General features: G+C 38.9%; 1 protein-coding gene across 4 annotated transcripts in view; it reads right to left on the bottom strand.

The window, feature by feature from the left end:
- The window catches only part of ZBBX (zinc finger B-box domain containing), a 170,223-nt gene that overhangs the window by 103,758 nt on the left and 40,454 nt on the right, over positions 1-26,011 (bottom strand). For all 4 annotated transcript variants that reach the window (XM_049867303.1, XM_049867306.1, XM_049867305.1 and 1 more), the window contains 3 exons: positions 17,288-17,336; positions 14,927-15,036; positions 7,928-8,023 (listed from right to left, as the gene is read on the bottom strand). In XM_049867303.1, coding sequence (XP_049723260.1) covers positions 7,928-8,023; positions 14,927-15,036; positions 17,288-17,336 — 255 coding nt within the window. The remainder of the gene's footprint in view (positions 1-7,927; positions 8,024-14,926; positions 15,037-17,287; positions 17,337-26,011) is intronic.

Genomic DNA, 26,011 nt, shown 5'->3' with positions numbered 1-26,011 from the left:
ACATGAACATGGAAGATATGCAGTTCTATATCGTTATTCAACTTTAATTTTATATACAAAAAAGAATCCCTTCATTTTAAGAAAACTCGCAAGGATGTTTTGTTACTTGCCACACTCGCTTGATTTTTATACACATTATGAAATTCGTTCGTGTTCACTTTTTTTTTAATTAACTTTTATTCAGCTTCAAGTGAACGTTTACAATTCAAGTCAGTCTGTCACATATAAATTTACATACATCTTACTCTGTACTCCCACTTGCTCTCCCCCTAATGAGTCAGCCCTTCCAGTCTCTCCTTTCGTGACAATTTTGCCAGCTTCCCACTCTCTCTATCCTCCCATCCCCCCTCCAGACAGGAGATGCCAACACAGTCTCAAGTGTCCACCTGATATAATTAGCTCACTCTTCATCAGCATCTCTCTCCCACCCACTGTCCAGTCCCTTTCATGTCTGATGAATTGTCTTCAGGAATGGTTCCCGTCCTGTGCCAACAGAAGGTTTGGGGACCATGGCCACCGGGATTCCTCTAGTCTCAGTCAGTCCATTAAGTATGGTCTTTTTATGAGAATTTGGGGTCTGCATCCCACTGATCTCCTGCTCCCTCAGGGGTTCTCTATTGTGCTCCCTGTGAGGGCAGTCATCGATTGTGGCCAGGCACCAACTAGTTCTTCTGGTCTCAGGATGATGTAGTTCTCTGGTTCATGTGGCCCTTTCTGTCTCTTGGGCTCTTAGTTGTCATGTGACCTTGGTGTTCTTCATTCTCCTTTGATCCAGGTGGGTTGAGACCAATTGATGCATCTTAGATGACTGCTTGTTAGCATTTAAGACCCCAGACGCCACATTTCAAAGTGGGATGCAGAATGATTTCATAATAGAATTATTTTGCCAATTGACTTAGAAGTCTCCTTAAACCATAGTCCCCAAACCCCCGCCCTTGCTCGGCTGTCCTTTGAAGCATTCATTTTATCCCGGAAACTTCTTTGTTTTTGGTCCAGTCCAATTGAGCTGACCTTCCATGTATTGAGTGTTGTCCTTCCCTTCACCTAGAGCAGTTCTTATCTACTAATTAATCAATAAAAAAACTCTCCCTCCCTCCCTCCCCCCCTCATAACCACAAAAGTATGTGTTCTTCTCAGTTTTTACTATTTCTCAAGATCTTATAATAGTGGTCTTATACAATATTTGTCCTTTTGCCTCTGACTAATTTTGCTCAGCATAACGCCTTCCAGGTTCCTCCATGTTATGAAATGTTTCACAGATTCGTCACTGTTCTTTATCAATGCGTAGTATTCCATTGTGTGAATATACCACAATTTATTTACCCATTCATCCGTTGATGGACACCTTGGTTGCTTCCAGCTTTTTGCTATTGTAAACAGTGCTGCAATAAACATGGGTGTGCATATATCTGTTTGTGTGAAGGCTCTTGTTTCTCTAGGGTATATTCCGAGGAGTGGGATTTCTGGGTTGTATGGTAGTTCTATTTCTAACTGTTTAAGATAACGCCAGATAGATTTCCAAAGTGGTTGTACCATTTTATATTCCCACCAGCAGTGTATAAGAGTTCCGATCTCTCCACAGCCTCTCCAACATTTATTATTTTGTGTTTTTTGGATTAATGCCAGCCTTGATGGAGTGAGATGGAATCTCATCGTAGTTTTAATTTGCATTTCTCTAATGGCTAATGACCGAGAGCATTTTCTCATGTATCTGTTAGCTGCCTGAATATCTTCTTTAGTGAAGTGTGTGTTCATATCCTTTGCCCACTTCTTGATTGGGTTGTTTGTCTTTTTGTGGTTGAGTTTTGACAGAATCATGTAGATTTTAGAAATCAGGCGCTGGTCTGAGATGTCATAGCTGAAAATTCTTTCCCAGTCTGTAGGTGGTCTTTTTACTCTTTTGGTGAAGTCTTCAGATGAGCATAGATGTTTGATTTTTAGGAGCTCCCAGTTATCGGGTTTCTCTTTGTCATTTTTGGTAATGTTTTGTATTCTGTTTATGCCTTGTATTAGGGCTCCTAATGTTGTCCCTATGTTTTCTTCCATGATCTTTATCGTTTTAGTCTTTATGTTTAGGTCTTTGATCCACTTGGAGTTAGTTTTTGTGCTTGGTGTGAGGTATGGGTCCTGTTTCATTTTTCTGCAAATGGATATCCAGTTATGCCAGCACCATTTGTTAAAAAGACTATCTTTTCCCCAATTAACTGACACTGGTCCTTTGTCAAATATCAGCTGCTCATATGTGGATGGATTTACATCTGGGTTCTCAATTCTGTTCCATTGGTCTATGTGCCTGTTGTACCAGTACCAGGCTGTTTTGACTACTGTGGCTGTATAATAGTTTCTGAAATCAGGTAGAGTGAGGCCTCCCACTTTCTTCTTCTTTTTCAGTAATGCTTTGCTTATCTGAGGCTTCTTTCCCTTCCATATGAAATTGGTGATTTGTTTCTCTATCACCTTAAAAAATGACATTGGAAATTGGATCGGAAATCCGTTATATGTATAGATGGTTTTTGGTAGAATAGACATTTTTACTATGTTAAGTCTTCCTATCCATGAGCAGGGTATGTTTTTCGACTTAAGTATGTCCTTTTGAATTTCTTGTAGTAGAGCTTTGTAGTTGTCTTTGTATAGGTCTTTTACATCCTTGGTAAGATTTATTCCTAAGTATTTTATCTTCTTGGGGGCTACTGTGAATGGTATTGATTTGGTTATTTCCTCTTCGGTGCTCTTTTTGTTGATGTAGAGGAATCCAAGTGATTTTTGTATGTTTATTTTATAACCTGAGACTCTGCCAAACTCTTCTATTAGTTTCAGTAGTTTTCTGGAGGATTCCTTAGGGTTTTCTGTGTATAAGCTCATGTCATCTGCAAATACAGATAATTTTACTTCCTCCTTGCCAATCCGGATGTCTTTTTTTCTTTGTCTAGCCTAATTGCCCTGGCTAGGACTTCTAGCACGATGTTGAATAAGAGCGGCGATAAAGCACATCCTTGTCTGGTTCCCGTTCTCAAGGGAAATGCTTTCAGGTTCTCTCCATTTAGAGTGATATTGGCTGTTGGCTTTGCATAGATGCCCTTTATTATGTTGAGGAATTTTCCTTCAATTCCTATTTTGCTAAGAGTTTTTATCATAAATGGGTGTTGGACTTTGTCAAATGCCTTTTCTGCATCAATTGATAAGATCATGTGGTTTTTGTCTTTTGTTTTATTTATGTGATGGATTACATTAATTGTTTTTCTAATATTAAACCAGCCTTGCATACCTGGTATAAATCCCACTTGATCAGGGTGAATTATTTTTTTGATGTGTTGTTGGATTCTATTGGCTAGAATTTTGTTGAGGATTTTTGCATCAATGTTCATGAGGGATATAGGTCTATAATTTTCTTTTTTTGTAATGTCTTTACCTGGTTTTGGTATCAGGGAGATGGTGGCTTCATAGAATGAGTTGGGTAGTATTCCGTCATTTTCTATGCTTTGGAATACCTTCAGAAGTAGTGGTGTTAACTCTTCTCTGAAAGTTTGGTAGAACTCTGCAGTGAAGCCGTCCGGGCCAGGGTTTTTTTTTGTTTGAGTTTTTTGATTACTGTTTCAATCTCTTTTTTTGTTATGGGTCTATTTAGTTGTTCTACTTCTGAATGTGTTAGTTTAGGTAGGTAGTGTTTTTCCAGGAATTCATCCATTTCTTCTAGGTTTTCAAATTTATTAGAGTACAATTTTTGATAATAATCTGAAATGATTCTTTTAATTTCATTTGGTTCTGTTGTGATGTGGTCCTTCTCGTTTCTTATTCGGGTTATTTGTTTCCTTTCCTGTATTTCTTTAGTCAGTCTAGCCAATGGTTTATCAATTTTGTTAATTTTTTCAAAGAACCAGCTTTTGGCTTTGTTAATTCTTTCAATTGTTTTTCTGTTCTCTAATTCATTTAGTTCAGCTCTAATTTTTATTATTTGTTTTCTTCTGGTGCCTGATGGATTCTTCTGTTGCTCACTTTCTATTTGTTCAAGTTGTAGGGACAGTTCTCTGATTTTGACTCTTTCTTCTTTTTGTATGTGTGCATTTATCGATATAAATTGGCCTCTGAGCACTGCTTTTGCTGTGTCCCAGAGGTTTTGATAGGAAGTATTTGCATTCTCGTTGCATTCTATGAATTTCCTTATTCCCTCCTTGATGTCTTCTATAACCCAGTCTTTTTTCAGGAGGGTATTGTTCATTTTCCAAGTATTTGATTTCTTTTCCCTAGTTTTTGTGTTATTGATCTCTAGTTTTATTGCCTTGTGGTCTGAGAAGATGCTTTGTAATATTTCGATGTTTTGGATTCTGCAAAGGTTTGTTTTATGACCTAATATGTGGTCTATTCTAGAGAATGTTCCATGTGCGCTAGAAAAAAAAGTATACTTTGTAGCAGTTGGGTGGAGAGTTCTGTATAAGTCACTGAGGTCAAGTTGGTTGATTGTTGTAAGTAGGTCTTCCGTGTCTCTGTTGAGCTTCTTACTGGATGTCCTGTCCTTCTCTGAAAGTGGTGTGTTGAAGTCTCCTACTATAATTGTGGAGGTGTCTATCTCACTTTTCAATTCTGTTAAAATTTGATTTATGTATCTTGCACCCTGTCATTGGGTGCATAAATATTTAATATGGTTATGTCTTCCTGATCAATTGTCCCTTTTATCATTATATAGTGTCCTTCTTTATCCTTTGTGGTGGATTTAAGTCTAAAGTCTATTTTGTCAGAAATTAATATTGCTACTCCTCTTCTTTTTTGTTTATTGTTTGCTTGATATATTTTTTTCCATCCTTTGAGTTTTAGTTTGTTTGTGTCTCTAAGTCTAAGGTGTGTCTCTTGTAGGCAGCATATAGACGGATCGTGTTTCTTTATCCAGTCTGTGACTCTCTGTCTCTTTATTGGTGCATTTAGTCCATTTACATTCAGTGTAATTATAGATAAATAAGTGTTTAGTGTTGTCATTTTGATGCCTTTTTATGTGTGTTGTTGACAATTTCATTTTTCCACTTACTTTTTTGTGCTGAGACGTTTTTCTTAGTAAATTGTGAGATCCTCATTTTCGTAGTGTTTGACTTTATGTTTGTTGAGTCGTTACGTTTTTCTTGGCTTTTATCTCGAGTTATGGAGTTGTTATATCTCTTTGTGGTTACCTTATTATTTACACCTATTTTTCTAAGTAAAAACCTAACTTATATTGTTCTATATCGCCTTGTATCACTCTCCATATGGCAGTTCTATGCCTCCTGTGTTTAGTCCCTCTTTTTGATTATTGTGATCTTTTACATATTGACTTCCGTGATTCCCTGTTATGAGTATTTTTTTTTTAATTAATCTTAATTTGTTTTTGTGATTTCCCTATTTGAGTTGATATCAGGATGTTCTGTTTTGTGACCTTGTGTTGTGCTGGTATCTGATATTATTGGTTTTCTGACCAAACAATATCCTTTAGTATTTCTTGTAGCTTTGGTTTGGTTTTTGCAAATTCTCTAAACTTGTGTTTATCTGTAAATATCTTAATTTCGCCTTCATATTTCAGAGAGAGTTTTGCTGGATATATGATCCTTGGCTGGCAGTTCTTCTCCTTCAGTGCTTCGTGTTCACTTTTAAAGATAAATGTGTCTTCTATGATTTGGGATTCAGTAGGATTTAAATGCTATTCGACAATCTGTGGCTTACCAACCTTTCCTCCTCTTTAATAAAAACTAGAAACTGTGATGATGGCAGTATACAACAACAGTGAATGACATGAATTATATACTCAGTAAGTATTAGTTCTCTTACTTCCCCAATCGGTTCTACATTTAGAATTTTATAAGACTAATTTATAAAGATCACATTCTTCTATGTTAAGACATAAGACGCATCCATTATACTATCATTATGAAATAGAATATTGTCCATTTTTAGAAAACAATACAAGACTTTTACTCTATGTGGTGTTGCTTTTAGTAAGCTCAATTTGACCCCTATCATATCTGCCTCTGGATAACAATAAGCCATATCACTGTCATTTCAAATTGGTTGTGTGACCCTGTCTGTATCTGTATGCATCCACGTGTTGCATGTGTGTGCACACGTGTGTGTGTGTATGAGAGAGAGAGAGTGAGAGAGAAAGGAAGGATAAGGAAGGGAAGGAAAACATAGGCAAGGGGGGAAGAAAGGGGGAAGAGAGAGAAAAGGAGATTCAGATCTGGATAAACCTTGAAGTTTAAATACTGGAGTTGAGGGAAGAAGCCACGTCAAATTCAACCTTGTATCTTCCATAAAAAGCTTTAAAACATTGAGTGATACCTCCAAAAATGTCCTGAATAAATAAATGAATGAAAAATTCCTAAAATATACTCACAGTGAGGTAATTAAACTCTTTTCCTTAAAAGTGGACCGCCTTTAGTTAAATTCTGTATTATTTACACATTACAATTATACTCACTTTCATAAAAGTTAATGGAGCCCTGGTGGTGCAGTGGTTAAAGTGATCAACTGCTAACCAAAAGGTCGGTGGTTCGAGACTACCAGTGGCTCTGTGGGAGAAAGATCTGGCAGTCTGCTTCCTTAGAGATTTACGGTCTGGGAAACCCTATGGAGTCGCTATGAGTCAGAATCGACTCGATGGCAGTAAGTTGTTTTTGTTTTTATACAGTTTAATTTTCATTTATTGTGACTATCTAATTGTAATGTCCTGGGAGAGGGAAGCAAGGGCTTTTTTGTTTTTTGTTTTTCTTCCTTCCTTACTCATTTCTGCCCCAAGGCTCTGAATATTAAGTGCCCACTCATAAGTAACTGACTTTAGTATACATTGCCATAAATAAGGTCTACCTTACGTTTTGTGGCAATCATGACTTGGGCCATTAGCATCCCAGAGAGCTACCAATATTTATAATGATGTAACAAGGAAGGACTGAAAGATACCAGAGTGATCTGGCTAAATACAGATCTTATTACCTCCTCCTTCTGCCTCCTTCACTCATTACACAAGGTCCTTAGCACTCCTTTTATTTTTAGGTCAGAATTGACTCAACGGCAACAGGTTTTTAAGAGCAGAAAACCAGTTGTGTACAGTTGATTCTGACTCGTGCAACCCCATGCGTGTCAGAGTAGAACTGTGTTCCACAGAGTTTTCAACAGTTGATTTTTCTGGATGTAGATTACCAGGCCTCTCTTCCAAGGCAACTTGCCTAGTGTTATTCACCTATATAAGGTTACTTGCCTAGTACAGGCCCTGATTCTTAGTAGATCCTCCATAAATATTTGCAAAATGAATTACTGTGAAATGAATGAAACCTATGACAAATCAATATATCATTAAATGTAATTGGTGTCATGTGAAGTCTACATGTAACTACGTTTATTATTTAAGTATCAGAATTTTAAAACCATCTGACACAGTTTGAGTTTAGGCATTTCAAGAAACAGTGACTACGTGAGGAGAAAAAAAAACAGCCTGATGCATAGGAGGAAAAGTAGAAATCTGAGAAAGAAGCTAATCTAAATGATAATGGGTGAGGAAAAAAGAAAAAACTATTTTTTTTTTTTTGACAAACATGGAAAGAAAACACCAGAGATTTCTATTTATAAATAGGTAGAACTAATACTTAAACCATGGGTTAATGTGAAACCACAATAGATAAAAAATACTGTCTGTTATTTAAATTTCAAGTTCAAATACAGACTACATAATATAAAACCTCTAATCAAGCTAAGTGTTTCAGGAACTATATTAAAACACAGTTTCAAAAGCAAAACAGAATTCAAATTAGTGTTTACTAAAATAATTTTAAGATACATGCAAAAATTGACTGTACATAATGGAAATTTAAAAATTAATGTAAATTATCCTGAATTCTCGATAATTAAACATGTTTTAAATGTCTTTATGTGGATACATTTTACAAACACCACTATAAGCGTTTGAAAGTCATACCTGTAAAAGAGTTGTTCTATGGAGTTTCAGTGCCCCCTTCTGGTGAATTTTAGCAAAGCAGCCTGAACAATAATGTTCTCCACATTCAAGACATACCTTAAGAGACATAAAAAATCATAGGAATTTATAATAATATGACTTTGAACAAAAGATTACATAAAGATGTCACTATTCTCATTCTTATTTCTGCAGTAACATACCTTGATGTCGTTAGAATTGCAAAGCCCAAGGAAATTGGTACAAGCACTTGTCTCAGGTAAGATTCAACTCCTTGTAGAAAACTAACTTGTAAACTCTAAATGCTCCAATATTAAATATAATATTTGCAATGCAGATTTAGATACTTGTGTTAGATGCATGTATGGAGGCAAAATTGCTGAATAAATCATTAAAAAGCCAATAGTTTCAGGTCAAACTTCTTAACCTGGTAAAATCACTAAATAGCATTCTCTGGGTCAAAACTACTTAATGAGTTTTTTGATGAGTAATTTTATCTCTCCTCAAGGGTTTACATGGCACGATTAGTTTTGAATGATATGTGCACTATTTGCCTCCCAAAATTCTCATTAAAAAAAACCAACCAACCCAGTGCCATCGAGTCGATTCCAACTCATAGCGACCCTATCAGACAGATTAGAACTGCCCCACAGAGTTTCCAAGGAGCGCCTGGCAGATTTGACCTGCTGACCTCTTGGTTAGCAGCCATAGCACTTAACCACTACGCCACCAGGGTTTCCAAGAATTCTCATACACTTCCTTAAATATCCTTCACTTGCGATTATCAAAATACGGTGTTTAAAGTGTTCTTCAAAGAATCCCAAAAGTAAAGAAAGTAGAAGAAAAAAAAAACTAGATAGAACTGCATCAAAATGTCAATGATGTTTACCACTGGTGAAATGATTATGAGCAAGTTTATATTTATTTTCCAATTCTCTACAGTGTTAAGAAATGTTATTTTTAAATTTCCTGAATAAATTGAATAATGTTATATACCTGTATCTCTGAAGGTATCAAGCAAGACTGAAAGTGAAGAGAGAAGAAAACGGAATTTTTACTGCAAGTGAAATTATTACTGTGCAGTTGTACAGCTGCTTCAACGCCTTTGACAATATGATAAAAAGCACTGCAAGCTGCTAAGATCCCTCATTTTCCTGAGTTTGGCTCAAGCTGAGAAGAGCCAAAAGCAGCACAAATAAGAAAGCATGAGGGCTTGGAGAGATGGTGTCAGAAAGTCTATGTCAAGGAGCTCACATTTCTTTTGACCACCTTTTTTATCCTCGCCCCTTAGGTGCCCACCACCCACTGTTCTTCTTCCCTTCCTCTCTCTTAAAATCAGCGAATGACAAGTGCAAAGCAGCTGGGGCATGCTGGCAAGATGTCCACCAAGATCTGCTGCTTTGTCCTGGTCTGATATGTGCACGACAACGGCACTGCTCAAACTGTGGCATGAATATGAATCATTGTTACAGTGCAGATTCTGGTGCAGTAAGTCTGGGGTGAGAACTGAGGTCCTACACTCTAACGAGCTCCCAGGTGATGCCCACGGTGCAGCTGCTGCACAGGCCAACCGCTGAGTGAGAAGGAACTAGAATGTATACTATGCAGAAAAGTACTCTAAACATTTATTAGAGTAAAAATTGTACTAAAAGTCCCTATATGATGACACTGTGACCTACAACCATGTAGCCAGGTTTATTAAACATAAAATGGCAAAACAACAAATAAATTAAAAAAAAAGTTAAAAGACAAATCAATTTTACTAAAATGACACTAAAACAGGGGACTAGAATCAAACAACAACAACAATATTGGCACCATTTAGAAAGCCTTACTCTTCTGTGTGTTTCATCCCATTTAATCCTCACGACAGCTCCACCAAGTAGGAACCATCACTGTATCTCCTCAGCGAAGATCAGGAAACAAAAGAACTCTACGATGAAGAATTTGCCCACAGCCATCATCTCTAATCATGGAGGAGCCAGGATTTCAACCCCAAAGTCTAGCTCAAACTTTTAAGCATGACAACACGATATTAATCATTAAACCAATCATTGACTATTAATCCTGGTGCTAATCATTTATTGAAAAACCTTGATAACATCTACAATAAAATAAAGTAAGATATTTCCAATGACTGCATAGTCTGATAGTTATCAAAATCTGATTGTATTTTTCAAATGTGATTAGCTATACAGAACTAGATTTTTTAACAGGAAGAAAAATGAATACTCTTCCTAGCATGGGAACTAGGCCCCCCCTTTTCACTTTTGTTTCAAAAGCTATAGTCTCTTAAATGTCGATAAAAGCTTAATCCTAAATTGATACTTTTTAAGTGCTAAATCAATTAAAAAGCTGTAATTTCACAAAAATATATGGCAGTATTATTATATGAATGTAGATTAGAAAATGTTTTCAGCATAACTTTTAAAGAAATGAAGATCAGTTTCAGCAAATAATTCTAAACTGAGTATTTGTTAACACAAGAGACTGTTAAATGAAAGTAGCCAAACCAATGTTTATAGACTGGAAGATCAAAGCTGGAGTTGCAGAGTAAGCCTCTATATTTTGTTATACAAGCATATTTGTATTTAAATTAGGTTTAAATGACCGCCAACTGGAAAATCTTTTTAGGCAGTGTGTATAACTGGCAGAAACATGCTAAAAACGTGGATAAAGATTCCATTCCACCACAGATGCTTCTTCAATGATGGAATACCCAAGTGAAGTTTTAGCAAATATCATGTTAATTTGATCAAGGCCAGATCAGTTATACTAAGCCTGAAAGAATCCATTTGAGTTTAATTTAAATGTCCAGATTCACCAATTTAATATATAACTTTTAACTATCTATTTTACTTTTGCCATGTAGAGAGAACCTAAAAAAAAAAAAAGCTACTAGAATTTCTTAAAAAAAATTCCATCCATATGAGTAATCGCATCAGGTCATAAGAAAATGTGCCAATGACAAGAGCACACACAATTGATTGCCTCCTTTTTATGTGCCAGACACAAGGCTAAGTATTTCAGACACATTAACTCATGTTATTCTTAGTGATATCTGAGGTACAGTAACTATTCCTGCTGTTCTATTTTACAAATAACAACACAGAATTATAAAGAAATTACATCATTTTCTGATGTTACGCAGCTAATAACAGGAAAAGTTGAATTTCAGACCTTGAAAACCTAATCTTTTAACCACTACTTCGCATACATACGTTCCCCTGTTGAAAGCCTCCTGGTGGCATATACAAAGATTTACTCTAATTCTCTGAAACTATATGGAAACCCTGGTGGCTTAGTGGTTAAGAGTTACAGCTGCTAACCAAAGGTGGCAGTTTGATTCCACCAGGTGCTCCTTGGAAACCCTATGGAGCAGTTCTACTCTGTCCTGTAAGGGCTCTATGAGTCAGAATTGACTGGACGGCAATGGGTTTATAAAGTAATCTACACATATAACTCATTAAATTCTATGATCTAAGGTACGGCATCCAAACTCACTGTATTAGTTTTCTTATTTGTGAAGAGGCATATCAATAGAGTCTGTTTTCAGAATAAATGTTTACTGCATGTAAAGCACTAGGAATGGTGCCTGTCACCGTTTTTGTACTGGTTTGTTGTTGTTGTTGTTGTTAGATGCCGTCGAGTCGGTTCCAACTCATAGCAACCCTATGCACCACAGGACGAAACACTGCCCGGTCCTGCACCATCCTTACAATCGTTGTTATGCTTGAGCTCATTGTTGCAGCCACTGTGTCAATCCACCTTGATGAAGGTCTTCCTCTTTTCTGCTGAGCCTGTACTCTGCCAAGCATGATGTCCTTCTCCAGGGACTGATCCCTCCTGACAACATGTCCAAAGTATGTAAGACGCAGTCTCGCCATCCTTGCCTGTAAGGAACATACTGGCCGCACTTCTTCCAAGACAGATTTGTTCGTTCTTTTGGCAGTCCATGGTATATTCAATATTCTTCGCCAACACCACAATGCAAAGGCATCAACTCTTCTTCAGTCTTCCCTATTCTGTCAGTTTGTCGTACTGGGGGGGTTGTGTGTTGCTGTGATGCTAGAAGCTATGCCACCGGTGTTCAGGTACCAGCAGGGTCATCCATGGAGGACAGGTTTCAGCTGAGCTTGCAGACTAAGACAGACTAGGAAGAAGCACCCGGCAGTCTACTGCTGAAAAGCATTAGCCAGTGAACACCTTATGAATAGCAGCGGAACATTTGTACTGGCTTACAATAACAAAAATAAAGTATTAAACTAACACAATACATGCTAAGTAATTACTACTATCAATATTGAAAAAAATTGTACAAAATAGTAAGTGGATCAGTTTCCAAGTATTAGAGAAAATAAGTGCCATGGATGGCTGTGAACTGGACTGATCATGGATGCAGTATAAAAAAGATGAGCTTAAGCCATCTTAAAGGAGGGATGGAGTTTGGAGGAAGAAGGGAAAAGGTGGGAGGAGTGTAGAGGTGTTTGAGGGCAGGGAGGAATGACTTGCAAAAGCCTGCGCCAGGTAGAGTGTCCTTGCAGCCCAATAGTAAAATGTCAAGTAAGAAGTCAGGTTAAAAAGGTCAGCAGTTCGAATCTTCTCTTGGAAACCCTATGGGGCAGTTCTACTCTGTCCTATAGGTTTGCTATGAGTTGGAATTGACTTGATGGCAATGGGTTTATTTAGGAATGTGGAAGTCACTGGTGACCTTGATAAGAGCAGCTGCTGGATAGTAAAGAACCAAGATGGAATAGAAAGAGTTGAAGAGAGAAAGGAAGAACAGGAAGTGGTGGCAGTAAATATAGATAACTCTTCGGAGTTTTTCTATCAAGGAGCACAAAGGGACATGTGGAGTCAAGGAAGGATTTTCGTTGTAGTTTTGCTTTGGGTTTTTGTTTTAGATTGGAGAAACTGCAGTGTGTTTGTATGTTGAGGGGCATGATCCAACACAGAGGGGATAAAATGAATTACGGGAGAGAGGACAAGAGTTAATGCAATGTACTGGAAGAGGAACAAGAGGATGGGACTCTGCGTGAGTAAAGGTACTTGCCTTACTCAGTAGCATGCACAATTCACCCACAGTAACAGGAAGGAAGGAAAAGTATGAGGCCACCAAAGCAGGTCAGTTGGGAAACCTGTGTGAGACCATATGGAAGTCGTATTCTGATGGTTTCAAATTTCTCACTGAAATAGGAAGCAAGGTCATCAGGTAACACTAAAAGAAAAACTAGGAAAGGAGAAAAGTACTGGTGGTTTGAGGAGAAAGGTTTCAGTCAGGAGGTGAATAGAAAAGCAATTACGCTGGGGAGCTGTAGTAGGATTGTCAGGTAATGCCTTCAAACATTAACTAATGCTATTAAAACATTGTAAAACGCTATCTTTTTAGCCCTTCTTAGTCTACAACCCCTTTCTTCATGGGAAGCTTATGTGATTCAATATTCAAAGCAGAAAAAAGTGGAGCTGGTCAGGTTGAGAGCAGTGAGGCCGCAGCCCCCAGAGTCCCTGAAGGGCTTCCCACAAAACATAGTGTTAAAAAAAACACTTCCTTAGATTAGACATAATCCGAAAATTAGCTCACAAGGTTTTACTTAATAACAGTTTCTACATTCTCTTATATCATATTGCCCATTAAATTAGCAGAGTTAACTCTACTTTTTAGAAGGTGTACATAATAAAATCGTAGGATTTGGTGATTACAATTATCTCACAGCTATGACAAAATAAAATGTGTTCTCTCCATCAATAGTGTGGAGAGACTGGGCTGGGCTATTTTAAGGGCTTGAGCACATTCTCATGATGGTTTAACATAACAACTCACATTAAAACCAACATGCAACTAAAAAAAAATTTGTATTTTAAGCCCTATTTAACCTGACTTCTTACTTGACAACTTAGTATTGGGCTGCAAGGACCCTCTACCTGACCCAGGCTTTTGCAAGTCATTCCTCCCTGCCCTCAAACACCTCTACATTCCTGCCACCTTTTCCCTTCTTCCCCTAAACTCCATCCCTCCTTTAAGATGGCTCAAGCTCATCTTTTTTATACTGCATCCATGATCAGTCCAGTTCACAGCCATCCATGGCACTTATTTTCTCTAATACCTGGAAACTGATCCACTACTATTTTGTATTATTTTTTCAATATTGATAGTAATAATTAACTAGCATGTATTGTGTGTGTCTAATACTTCATTTTTATTATTGTAAGCCAGTACATAAATGGTGACAGGCACCATTCTTAGTGCTTTACATGCAGCATTTAATTCTGAAAACAGACTCTATTGATATGCCTGTTTAAAAATAGAAAACTAATACAGTGAGTTTAGGTGCCCTGCCCTAGACCATAGAGCAAGTGAGCAGAGATACAGAGAGGCATATACAGGCAGTCTGGCTCCAAGACCCAGATTCTAAACACTATGCTATACTGACCACATATTTATTTCACCAACACGAATGCAAGTTGAAGAAAAGTTCCCATATCCCATACTTCCCCATTCTCTATCCCATGCCCTCAAAAAGGGAATTTACTGAACACATGAATCCACTTTAACCATTACCAACAAAGCAGTGTTTCTCTGACCATTCACCAAAAACCAAAAAACCAAACCTGTTGCTGTCGAGTCGATTCCGACTCATAGCGACCCTAAGGGACAGGGTAGAACTGCCCCATAGAGTTTCCAAGGAGCACCTGGTGGATTCGAACTGCCTACCTTTTGGTTAGCAACAGTAGCTCTTAACTACTATGCCACCAGGGTTTCCTGGCTATTCACAGGGATTTAGAAATAGAATCTTTATTGAAATACATATGCAATATTAATTTCTTATTGATATGTACTTATATACTAATTTCTTATGAGAGAATTCAGAGAAAATAGAAATATTTCAAATGTCAAATCTAAGACTTAAAAAGCACTGCTTACATTCATTTAACAAAATATATCAGATATGGCACAACACACTTTATTGTCCCAAACTTAAACTGTCACTATAATGCACGTACTAGTAGAGCAGCTTTGTTCTCACACTGTCCGCAAACCTTCCCTTTTATCTTGGGTTTTTCATTTTCAGAAGAATTTGCCATTTTATAATTAAGTGGTTGTTTCATAGGCTCTGGAAGGAAAAAAAAGGTCAGATCAATCACTTTAAAATGAGATGTTTAGTTTTTTTTTTTTTTTTAAAATGGCTAATAAAGTAATGGAACTATGCACTTTTCAAAATTCTCAGAGTATTTAAATATTTGTTGCCCATAAGAATGGCATGGAGGTTTACTGGGGCACTGTTTACAATAGCAAAAAGCTGGAAGCAACCAAGGTGTCCATCCACGGATGAAATGGGTAAATAAATTGTGGTATATTCACACAATGGAATACTACACATCGATAAAGAACCGTGACGAATCCGTCGAACATTTCATAACATGGAGGAACCTGGAAGCCATTATGCTGAGCAAAATCAGTCAGAGGCAAAAAGACAAATATTGTATAAGACCACTATTATAAGATCTTGAGAAATAGTATAAACTGAGAAGAACACATACTTTTGTGGTTACGAGGGGGGGGGGAGGGAGGGAGGGAGGGAGAGGGTTTTTTACTGATTAATTAGCTGAAAAGAACTGCTTTAGGTGAAGGGAAGGACAACACTCAATACATGGAAGGGCAGCTCAACTGGACTGGACTGGACCAAAAGCAAAGAAGTTTCCGGGATAAACTGAATACTTCAAAGGTCAGCAGAGCAAGGGCGGGGGTTTGGGAACCATGGTTTAAGGGGACTTCTAAGTCAATTGGCAAAATAATTCTATTATGAAAACATTCTGCATCCCACTTTGAAATGTGGTGTCTGGGGTCTTAAATGCTAACAAGTGGTCATCTAAGATGCATCAATTGGTCTCAACCCACCTGGAGCAAAGGAGAATGAAGAACACCAAGGTCACACGACAACTAAGAGCCCAAGAGACAGAGAGGGCCACATGAACCAGAGACCTACATTATCCTGAGACCAGAAGAACTAGATGGTGCCTGGCCACAATCGATGACTGCCCTCACAGGGAGCACAATAGAGAACCCCTGAGGGAGCAGGAGATAAGTGGGATACAGACCCCAAATTCTCATAAAAAGACCATACTTAATGGTCTGGATGTGACTAGAGGAATCCCGGCAGTCATGGTCCCCAAACCTTCTGTTGGCACAGGACAGGAACCATCCCCGAAGACAACTCATCAGACATGAAAGGGACTGGACAGTGGGTGGGAGAGAGATGCTGATGAAGAGTGAGCTAATTATATCAGGTGGACACTTGAGACTGTGTTGGCATCTCCTGTCTGGAGGGGGGATGGGAGGATAGAGAGAGTTGGAGGCTGCCAAAGTTTTCACGAAAGGAGAGACTGGAAGGGCTGACTCATTAGGGGGAGAGCAAGTGGGAGTAAGGAGTAAGATGTATATTAACTTATATGTGACAGACTGACTTGATTTGTAAACGTTCACTTGAAGCTCAATAAAAGTTAATTAAAAAAAAAAAAAAGAATGGCACGGAGCCAAAGCTAATCTTCCCAGTAATCTGAGGAGTTCACAGGCCTCCACTCACTCCCCTGTGATCACAGCACTAACACATGTTCACCCATATCCACTCTGCTTAAAACTTACATATAGAATAACAGAATGTTAACAATCATGCTCATAACGGAATTCCTATGGCATTCTGCCTCATCTCTGCATCAAACTGAAGCACACATAGATCAACTTCTAAATATTCATCATATTATATATGATAAGTATATGTAATACATAATATGTGTAATACATATGTAGTAAATATTATCATATATCTATTTCTGCAACTTGTTACAACTACCAAATTATCTTAACCATTCAAAATTGAAAGTGTTTATCCTGCTAGAAAAAGAAAAAAAATTTATTTCCTTTGGAATCATTATGAATGCAAAATTTACTTTCAGTTTATGCTACAGTTATATATTTCACTAAATTACATAAAGCAATTTTTAAATATTCTTGTAATTTCCTATAATAAAATTTTAATTTATAATTGTATACTGCTAAATTACCTTCCTGGATAAAAGATTATATTAATAAAGTTTAAGGGACAGTGCTATGAAAGTTCTCACTTTTGAAAATGCTATTATTATAATCACATAGTAGCATTCTTTTTGACAAAGGATAACTATCCCCCCCCCCAAAAAAAAAGCTGAATAAAATTTATTTAAAGCTCAAAGATAAACAGTCATCATTTTGGGATTTGGAATCTTTATATTGCGTGAAAAATTCTAGCATTTTAATTTATTTTTGTAACTCACATATGAAAGGCATTGCATCTTTGGAATCTAATAATATAGTGGTGAATTGTTTACCTTGAAGCTGCTCCTTCAGTAATTTTAATTTCACTTTTCCAGCAGGAAGCTGCATTAATGAAATAGATACATTGGTCAGGTATACATTCTCCTAGTCAAATAAAACTGTGTTACTATCAACAAGAACAAAAGAAAAAATTAGGTCTAACACTGATGTATCTGGAACAAAACAAATTAATTTTGAAAGAATAACATAAATAAAATATCATTTTAAAGCATACATAAGCCTTTTAATTGACAGAGAATTCATGAAAATAAAAATTTTAGAACTATATATAAATCAGTTTTTTTTTTTAAATATGTCATAAATTTAGTTTTTTAAACAAACTAACATCATTATATATAGTCAGGGCATGAGTTTAGGAAAGCACCAGTATTCAAATACTATAAAGGTCCAGCAAGTCTTTTCTACTTCAGCTTTCTCTGAAACAAATTGTAGTATCTGTCTAGACTGAAAATCTAGGCTAAATCCTGACTGAGCAGCTTTGATTACCTAAAAATAGAAGCCAAATTTATTACCTTATTTACCCAATTTAAAGAACTACCTGTTTAAGCATCATAGACTTTTGACTTTCTTTGCCAAGTTGTAGCCAAAAAATTGAATAGATTCACTGTGAGGTATTTCAAATAAGTAAGCACTTAAAATCTTTGAATCTTAAGATTTAAGGAAATGAAAAAGATTTGCCAATTGCATATACATGCCCTGATCTTATTAAACCAACTTTTAAAGTACAGAAACAAGCACGGAGGGTGGTGTGCATTTATATAGACTCAATTCATGTCTAGCTTTCAACCGGCAATTTGCATGCTCAATTGCCTGATCTGTACAGGAAAATATGAGAACAATGGCTGCCTCTATGTTCATGGCTGTACCAACTGCAGTCATCTTTGAAAATTCAGGCCTAATTATTCTCAGCAAATCTCATGGCTTTGCTTCAAAAAGGGCACTTATTGCTCACATTCTTTGATGTAGCTGCTTAGATGCTATGTTCCAAACACAATAGAAAATAGGATTTAAATAATCAATTCATATATGAATCACACTTTTATTTTTAAACTGGTGATGTTATACAAATTACAGATAATTTAATCTCATTTTTCATAACCGAATTTTCCAATATGATTGCCTTAATGATACATCTGAATTGCAACACACTCACTGTGGTTACAGGCTATCTGGACAGAATGGATGGATATATCAAAGCAAACTGAATCCATGGTTAGGAAAATTTTATATTTTGTTTTCATTAAGATGAATAATATTTTTCTGTTCTATGAATATAGCCAATTTACTTCAAATAATTCAAACTGCATAAAAGTATTTCAATGAAGAAATCACTAGCTGCTATTTTTAGGCAAATAAAATTTCCTCCTAAATCTGTTTTTTATCTGCTTGGCAAAGAGTTGGAGGTCTAATAGGGTTAGAATAGGAAATACAGATACAGTTTTACATACACACAGAGTCCCTGAGTGCCATGAATGGCTAAGGATTAGACTACTAGCTGAAACGTTGGCAGTTCAAACTCACCCAGAGGTGCCTCATAAGACAGGCGTGGTAATCTGCTTTTGAAAGGTCACAGCCTTGAAAACACTATGGAGCAGTTCTACTCTGCACCCATGGGGTCACCATGAGTCAGAACTGACTCCAGGGCAACTAACAACATACAACATAAACACAGACATATACTCACACGCACAAATATAAACGTATACACACACCTAACTCCTCACTTATCGACATGGTTAGGTTTCAAAGCCCAGGTTGTTTTGCAAAAATTGGTGTTACGCAAAATACTCGGGATTTCCTGCTCAGGCATCCCTTTCTCCCTAGCCGTAGCCCTCCCAGCTGGGCAGCTGCGCCCCCTCTGTACGAGCTGGTCACGGGCTTGCCCTCACTCTGCTTGCTGAAATTTGAATCCATGTTAGGGCTGCCGGCCGCGCAACCACAGCCACCCTGCGTCTCAGTTCAAGCGCCATGGCGCACTCAGTACGCAAAGTGGGGCAGCACGCTGGGCAATGCACAGTGGCCTCCACTAGGAGGTGGATCTGCAGAGGTAAGTGCCACCCACCATGGGATGCCCATGCCCTGCCCCCACTGACAGGTCGGTGCCACCTGCTTGCCAGGTGAGCTGGGGGCAGAGGGTGGGACAAGCCAGGAGAGAGTTGGAAAGAGAGGAGAGGTGAGCCAGAAGTCCCAGGGGTGGGCGCCCACAGGTTCCATTCTGGGGTTATATACCCTGGATGCAGTGCCACTTCCCCCTCCTGGCACCCTGGAGGACCTGTGCCCAGCGTGGCAGTGCAGGTGTGCCAGGTCATTAATGCACAAAATAGTCAGATAGTAGATTTTTTACTATTGTAAATATGAAATGATAGAAAATGGGACAGTCACTGAGGAGTAGGTGTAGGTGTACATATATATAAGCGTGTGTACACACCAGACATAAATATATCTCTAAAACATCAGAATTTAATACAGAAAAGCCTATGTCTTATCAACCCGCCTACACTTCCATCAGTAGGTGTTAAAGGGGTGCTTTCACCCTGGGCCATCAGAGGCCAGGGCAGTTCAGAGGCTCTCTACGACGTATCATCTGGGCCACTAAGGTCAGACCACGCTGTCCTCAGTTTCTCTGGCATTCACAAATGCCTCCAAACTCCCACCAATGCCCTAATCTGACACACTGGGCTCAGTCAAACTCCTCCCACAAGCTGCCTTTTCAGATAGTCTCTTAACCACATTAGCCACTTACATTTTGCTCTTTTTCACTGATTGTCCTTTCATCCAGGCACTCAGTTTCCCATGGAGTGCCTACTGAATTCAGGTTTGGCTTGGATGCCTTCAACTTTTCCTAAAAATGTCTCACCCAAATGTTCACATTACTTGGAGCCCACCTTTCCTCAGACACAACCTCCTCCACAGCACTCTCCAACTAACGCTTTTTCTACTCCCCTTCACTCACCAGAAGGGAAGGAATTTTTTCTCCCTACTTGCTCCTCAGTGCTGCCTCCAGAATATTGTTCCTTTGTCATATTTCAACAAATCTGCCTCTGCTGAAGGTTACCACCATCCACTCATTGCTTTCACCAATACCCAGGATACTCTTCCACCTGACTTCAGTGTTCAGCTTAGTATTCCTTTTCACCACATTTCTGGGTGATATCTTGGAGACTTCAATATTCATCTTCACCTGACATTCTAATACTGAAGACCCTCCAACACGCTGGCTACTATGAACATCTAAGTGTTGCTTTGGCCACCCCACCACTATGACCAAACCTTGGGCCTATTCTAGCAGACCTACCTTCAAAATCTCAAACTCTAGAGTTCCTGAGGCTAACCACAAACATCTCACCTGCTTCCTCTTGGACCTCTCATATCTATCTACAATTGTGATGAAATAATGACAACTAGTCCCCTTGCAAATCCATGCTGAAAAATCCTGATCGGACTATATACTCTTCGACAATCCATTTATTTATTTGCTGCTAAATCTCAATCATGATTCCCAGAGTGGATATTCCAAACTTTTTCCATTCCCAAGAAACCAAATTTACGCCACTTTTCTTCCTGACCTTCAGCAATCTTGCTTTCAACTTCACCCCTTTTAAGCTCCAATTTTTTCGTGTTTTGAATTTTTTTTTTAATTTTTACTATGCTTTAAGTGAAAGTTTAAAAATCAAGTCAGTCTCTCATACAAAAATTTATATACACCTTGCTATGTACTCCTAGCTGCTCTCCCTCCAATGGGACAGCACACCCCTTCTCTCCACCCTGTATTTCCGTGTCCATTCAGCCAGCTTCTGTCCCCCTCTGCTCCCTCATCTCCCCTCCAGACAGGAGCTGCCCACATAGTCTCATGTGTCTACTTGATCCAAGAAGCTCACTCATCACCAGTTATCATTTTCTATCCTATAGTCCAGTCCAATCCCTGTCTGAAGAATTGGCTTTGGGAATGGTTCCTGTCTTGGGCTAACAGAAGATCTGGGGACCATGACCTCTGGGGTCCTTCTAGTCCCAGTCTGACCATTAAGTCTGGTCTTTTTATGAGAGTTTGAGGTCTGCATCCCACTGCTCTCCTGCTCCCTCAGGGGTTCTCTGTTGTGTTCTCTGTCAGGGCAGTCATCGGTTGTAGCCAGGCACCAACTAGCTCTTCTGGTCTCAGGCTGATGGAGTCTCTGATTTATGTGGCCCTTTCTGTCTCTTGGGCTCATAATTACCTTCTGTCTTTGGTGTTCTTCATTCTTCCTTGCTCCAGGTGGGTTGGGACCAATTGATGCATCTTAGATGGCCACTTGCTAACGTTTAAGACCCCAAATGCCACTCTCCAAAGTGGGATGCAGAATGTTTTCTTAATAGATTTTATTATCCCAGTTGACTTAGATGTCCCCTGAAACCATGGTCCCCGGACCCCCGCCCCTAGTACTCTGGCCTTTCAAGTGTTCAGTTTATTCAGGAAACTTCTCTGCTCTTGGTTTAGACCAGTTGCACTGACCTCTCCTGTATTGTGACAACACATATTTTTGAGAACACGATTCAATCCACAAGACAGGGTGAACATTACTTGCATTATGGTGTGCTTCGGGGCTTTGCTCTGTGCTCAGAGGAAGCTGGCTCTTCTCAGGCTGGAGATTGGTGGGACACTCTGGGACATTTGCTCCCTGGTGTTAGTTGGGATGTGATGTGCTCTGAAAATCTTGGAAAGGTTTCATTTGTAAAGATAGAACCACTCATCATCAGACCTCTCCTACTAGCTGCTGCCTCCTGTAGGGATCCTTTAACCACCAATTCCTGCTGTTTTCCACTTAATGGCATTGCTCTAATGAGAATCTTAGGGTGCTTTGGCTCTCATGACATTCAGGTCGATTTTGAGGAAATGCTGCTTTATTTTCAGGCCTGAATAGCCACATTCTTGCTTTGTCATCCTAAAAGAGCTGTACTGTGTCTGCATTTCCAGCCTCTGAAGAACTGACTGAAGATCCACAGTGGTGCAGACTTCTTTGTCTAGTAACTGTTTTTAAGTTTCTCTGGAAAACAAAGCCCAAGAAGCTCTGATAACCTCTCAGCAACAAATATTTTCTACCACCGGTGTAGGAATTAATGTCACAAAACCTCCGTTTCTTGGGGGGAAGAAAAAAAAGAGTCTGGCTGTGGTGCACCAGGAGGAGCCTCCCTTATAGGCAATGGCTTGTCTGCGTGTTTCTGGAGAAGGCGTGGATGTTATTACCCTAGATTGTTTCTTCCCTGGAGATTGTAAGGACTCAAAATTCGAAGAAAGATGTCTGCTAAGTTCAAGAGGCAAAGAATAATAGGTGTGAGTTAGTGGAGCAGATGCTGTATAATTTTACCTTTGCCTTCTACTCAGAGACAGGTGGGGAGTTCGGGCCCAGTTTGGAAACCACATGAGAAACGCCATTTGCCGCTTCCTGTAATCGCACACAATGTTTGACTCTTTTCTTTATCCTTCTGGTTTGTAGCAGGGGTATGTTTGGCTCCATCTCTAAGCAAGTAGGTTCCAAATTTCCTTAGAATGTCTTGAAGGGTGTATGTCATGACTAACCTTATTTTCTCAATTTCTTGGAAAATTTTTTAGCTTATGATTTTCCCCATTAGATTACTGCCTCTTTCTTCCACAACAATCGTAATACAAAGACTTATTCAAAAGATCACTCTCCTCCTCAATCTCTGTCCCCTGCCTCTCTCTCCCTTTCAGTAGCTGCCTATTCTCTCAGTCATAGCTGTTCATCAGTATTTTTTCCCTCACCAATCAAATCCTGAGCCATTTCCCCAAGATGTAAGGCATATACAACAGGTAAAATTATTCCCATTTTACAGATGGGAGGCCTGAGACTCAAAACGTTCCTCATCTGCTGCCTGACTTGTAAAGTAGTGGAACCACAGCAGGTATACCGCTCTTTGCAGTTTTCTTTCCCATCGTGCTCCCGGGTGCTGCCTCACAGTCTAGGTTGGACTGTGGATGTGCCTGTGGTAACCTTTTTTTTTGTTTTTTTAGTTAACGTTTATTGCACTTTAAGTGAAACGTTACAAATCAAGTCAGTCTCTCATACAAAAATTTATACACACCTTGCTATACACTCCTAAGTGCTCTCCCTCTAATAAGACAGCACTCTCCTTCCCTCCACTCTCTATCCTTGCGTTCATTTGGGCAGCTTCTGGCCCCTTTGCCCTCTCATCTACCCTCCAAACAGGAGATGCCAACACAGTCTCATGTGTCTACTTGATCCAAGAAGCCCATTCTTCACCAGTACCATTTTCCTTCCCATATTCCACTCCAATCCCTGTCTGAAGAGTTGGTCCACAGAATGGTTCCTGTCTTGGGCTAACAGAAGGTTCAGGGACCATGACCTCCAGGGTCCTTCCAGTCCCAGTCTGACCATTAAGTCTGGTCTTTTTATGAGAATTTGGGGTCAGTATCCCACTGCTCTCCTGCTCCCTCAGGGGTTCTCTGTTGTGTTTCCTGTCAGGACAGTCATCAGTTGTGGCTGGGCACCATCTAGCTCTTCTGGTCTCAGACTGATGTAGTCTGTGGTTTCTGTGGTCCTTTCTGTCTCCTAGTTACCTTGTTCCTTTGGTGTTCTTCATTCTTCCTTGCTCCAGGTGGGTTGAGACCAATTGATGCATCTTACATAGCTGCTTGCTAGCATTTAAGACCCCAGACACCACTCTCCAAAGTGGAATGCAGAATGTTTTCTTAATAGATTTTATTATGCCAATTGACTTAGATGTCCCCTGAAGCCATGGTCCCCAGACCCCCGCTCCTGCTTCCCTGGCCTTCAAAGGATCCAGTTTATTCAGGAAACTTCTTTGCTTTTGGTTTAGTCAATGTATTGATTGACCTCTCCTGTATTGTGTGTTGTCTTTCACTTCACCTAAAATATAAAACTTATCTACTATCTAATTGGAAATCCTGGTGGCATAGTGGTTAAGTGCTACAGCTGCCAACCAAAAAGTCGGCAGTTCAAATCCACCGGGTGCTTCTTGGAAACTCTACAGGGCAGTTCTACTCTGTCCTATAGGGTCGCTATAAGTCAGAATCGACTCCCGGCGGTGGGTTTGGTTTACTATCTAATTAGTGAAAACCTCTCTCCTTCCATCCCTCCATCCCCCCTCTCATAACCATCAAAGAATATTTTCTTCTCTGTTTAAATTATTTCTCCAATTCTTATAATAGTGGTCTTATACAATATTTCTCCTTTTGCAATTGACTAATTTCATTCAGCATAATGTCTTCCAGATTGCTACATGTTATGAAATGTTTCATGGATTCATCATTGTTCTTTATGAATGCATAGTATTCCATTTGGTGAATATACCATAATTTATTTATCCATTTATCCATTGATAGGCACCATGGTTACTTCCAACTCTTTGCTATTGTAAACAGTGCTGCATTGAACATGGGTATGCATATATCTGTTTGTATAAAGGCTCTTATTTCTCTAGGATATAGTCCAAGGAGTGAGATTGCTGGACCGTATGGTAGTTCTATTTCTAGTTTTTTAAGGAAGCTACAAATCGATTTCCAAAGTAGTTGTACCATTTTACATTGCCACCCGCAGTGTCCAAGTGTTCCAGTCTCTCCACAACCTCGCCAACATTTATTATTTTGTGCTTTTTGGATTAATGCCAGCCTTGTTGGAGTGAGATGGAATCTCATTGTAGTTTTGATTTGCATTTCTCTAATGGCTAAGGATCATGAGCATTTCCCCATGTATTTGTTAGTAGCCTAGATGTCTTCTTTAGTGAAGCGCCTGTTCATATCCTTTGCCCATTTTTTAATTGGGTTATTTCCTTTTTTGTAGTTCAGTTTTTGCAGTGTCATGTACATTTTACAGATCAGGCACTAATCGGGAATGTCACAGGTAAAAACTTTTTCCCAGTCTGTAAGTAGTCTTTTTACTATTTTGGTGAAGTCTTTGGATGAGCATAGGTGTTTGATTTTTAGGAGCTCCCAGTTATCTGGTTTCTCTTCTGCACTGTTAGTAATGTTTTGTATACTGTTTATGCCATGTATTAGGGCTCCTAGCATTGTCCTTATTTTTTCTTCCATGATCTTTATCGTTTTAGATTTTATATTTAGGTCTTTGACCCATTTTGAGTTTGTTTTTGTGCATGGCGTGAGGTATGGGTCTTGTTTCATTTTTTTTTGCAGAGGGGTATCCAGTTATGCCAGCACCATTTGTTAAAAAGACTGTCTTTTCTCCACTTAATGGACTTTGGGACTTTGTCAAATATCAGCTGCTCCTATGTGGATGGATTTATTTCAGGATTCTCAATTCTGTTCCATTTGTCTATGTATCTGTTGTTGTACCACTACCAGGCTGTTTTGACTACTGTGGCAGTACAACAGGTTCTAAAATCAAGTTGTGTAAGGCCTCCCACTTTGTCTTTTTAAGTGATGCTTTACTTATTTGGGGCCTCTTCCTTTTCCATATGAAATTGGTGATTTGTTTCTCCATCTCATTAAAAAATGCCATTAGAATTTGGATAGGGGGGCGGAGCGAAGAAGGCAGAATAGACAAAGATGCTTCCGTGGACCCCTCTTTACAACAAAGACCCAAAAAAACAAGTGAAACAAGTATATTTGTGACAAGCTGGGAGCCCTGAGCATCAAAGGCAAGCTTAGACAACAAACTGAGGGACAGGGGGAGGAAGAGGCTGTTCAGAAGTTGAGAGGAGTTACTGGACCTGAATCATGGGGAGCC

Source organism: Elephas maximus, chromosome 23, assembly GCF_024166365.1.
Source record: "Elephas maximus indicus isolate mEleMax1 chromosome 23, mEleMax1 primary haplotype, whole genome shotgun sequence".
Taxonomy (NCBI): domain Eukaryota; kingdom Metazoa; phylum Chordata; class Mammalia; order Proboscidea; family Elephantidae; genus Elephas; species Elephas maximus.
This window is presented reverse-complemented; position numbering and strand designations above follow the sequence as displayed.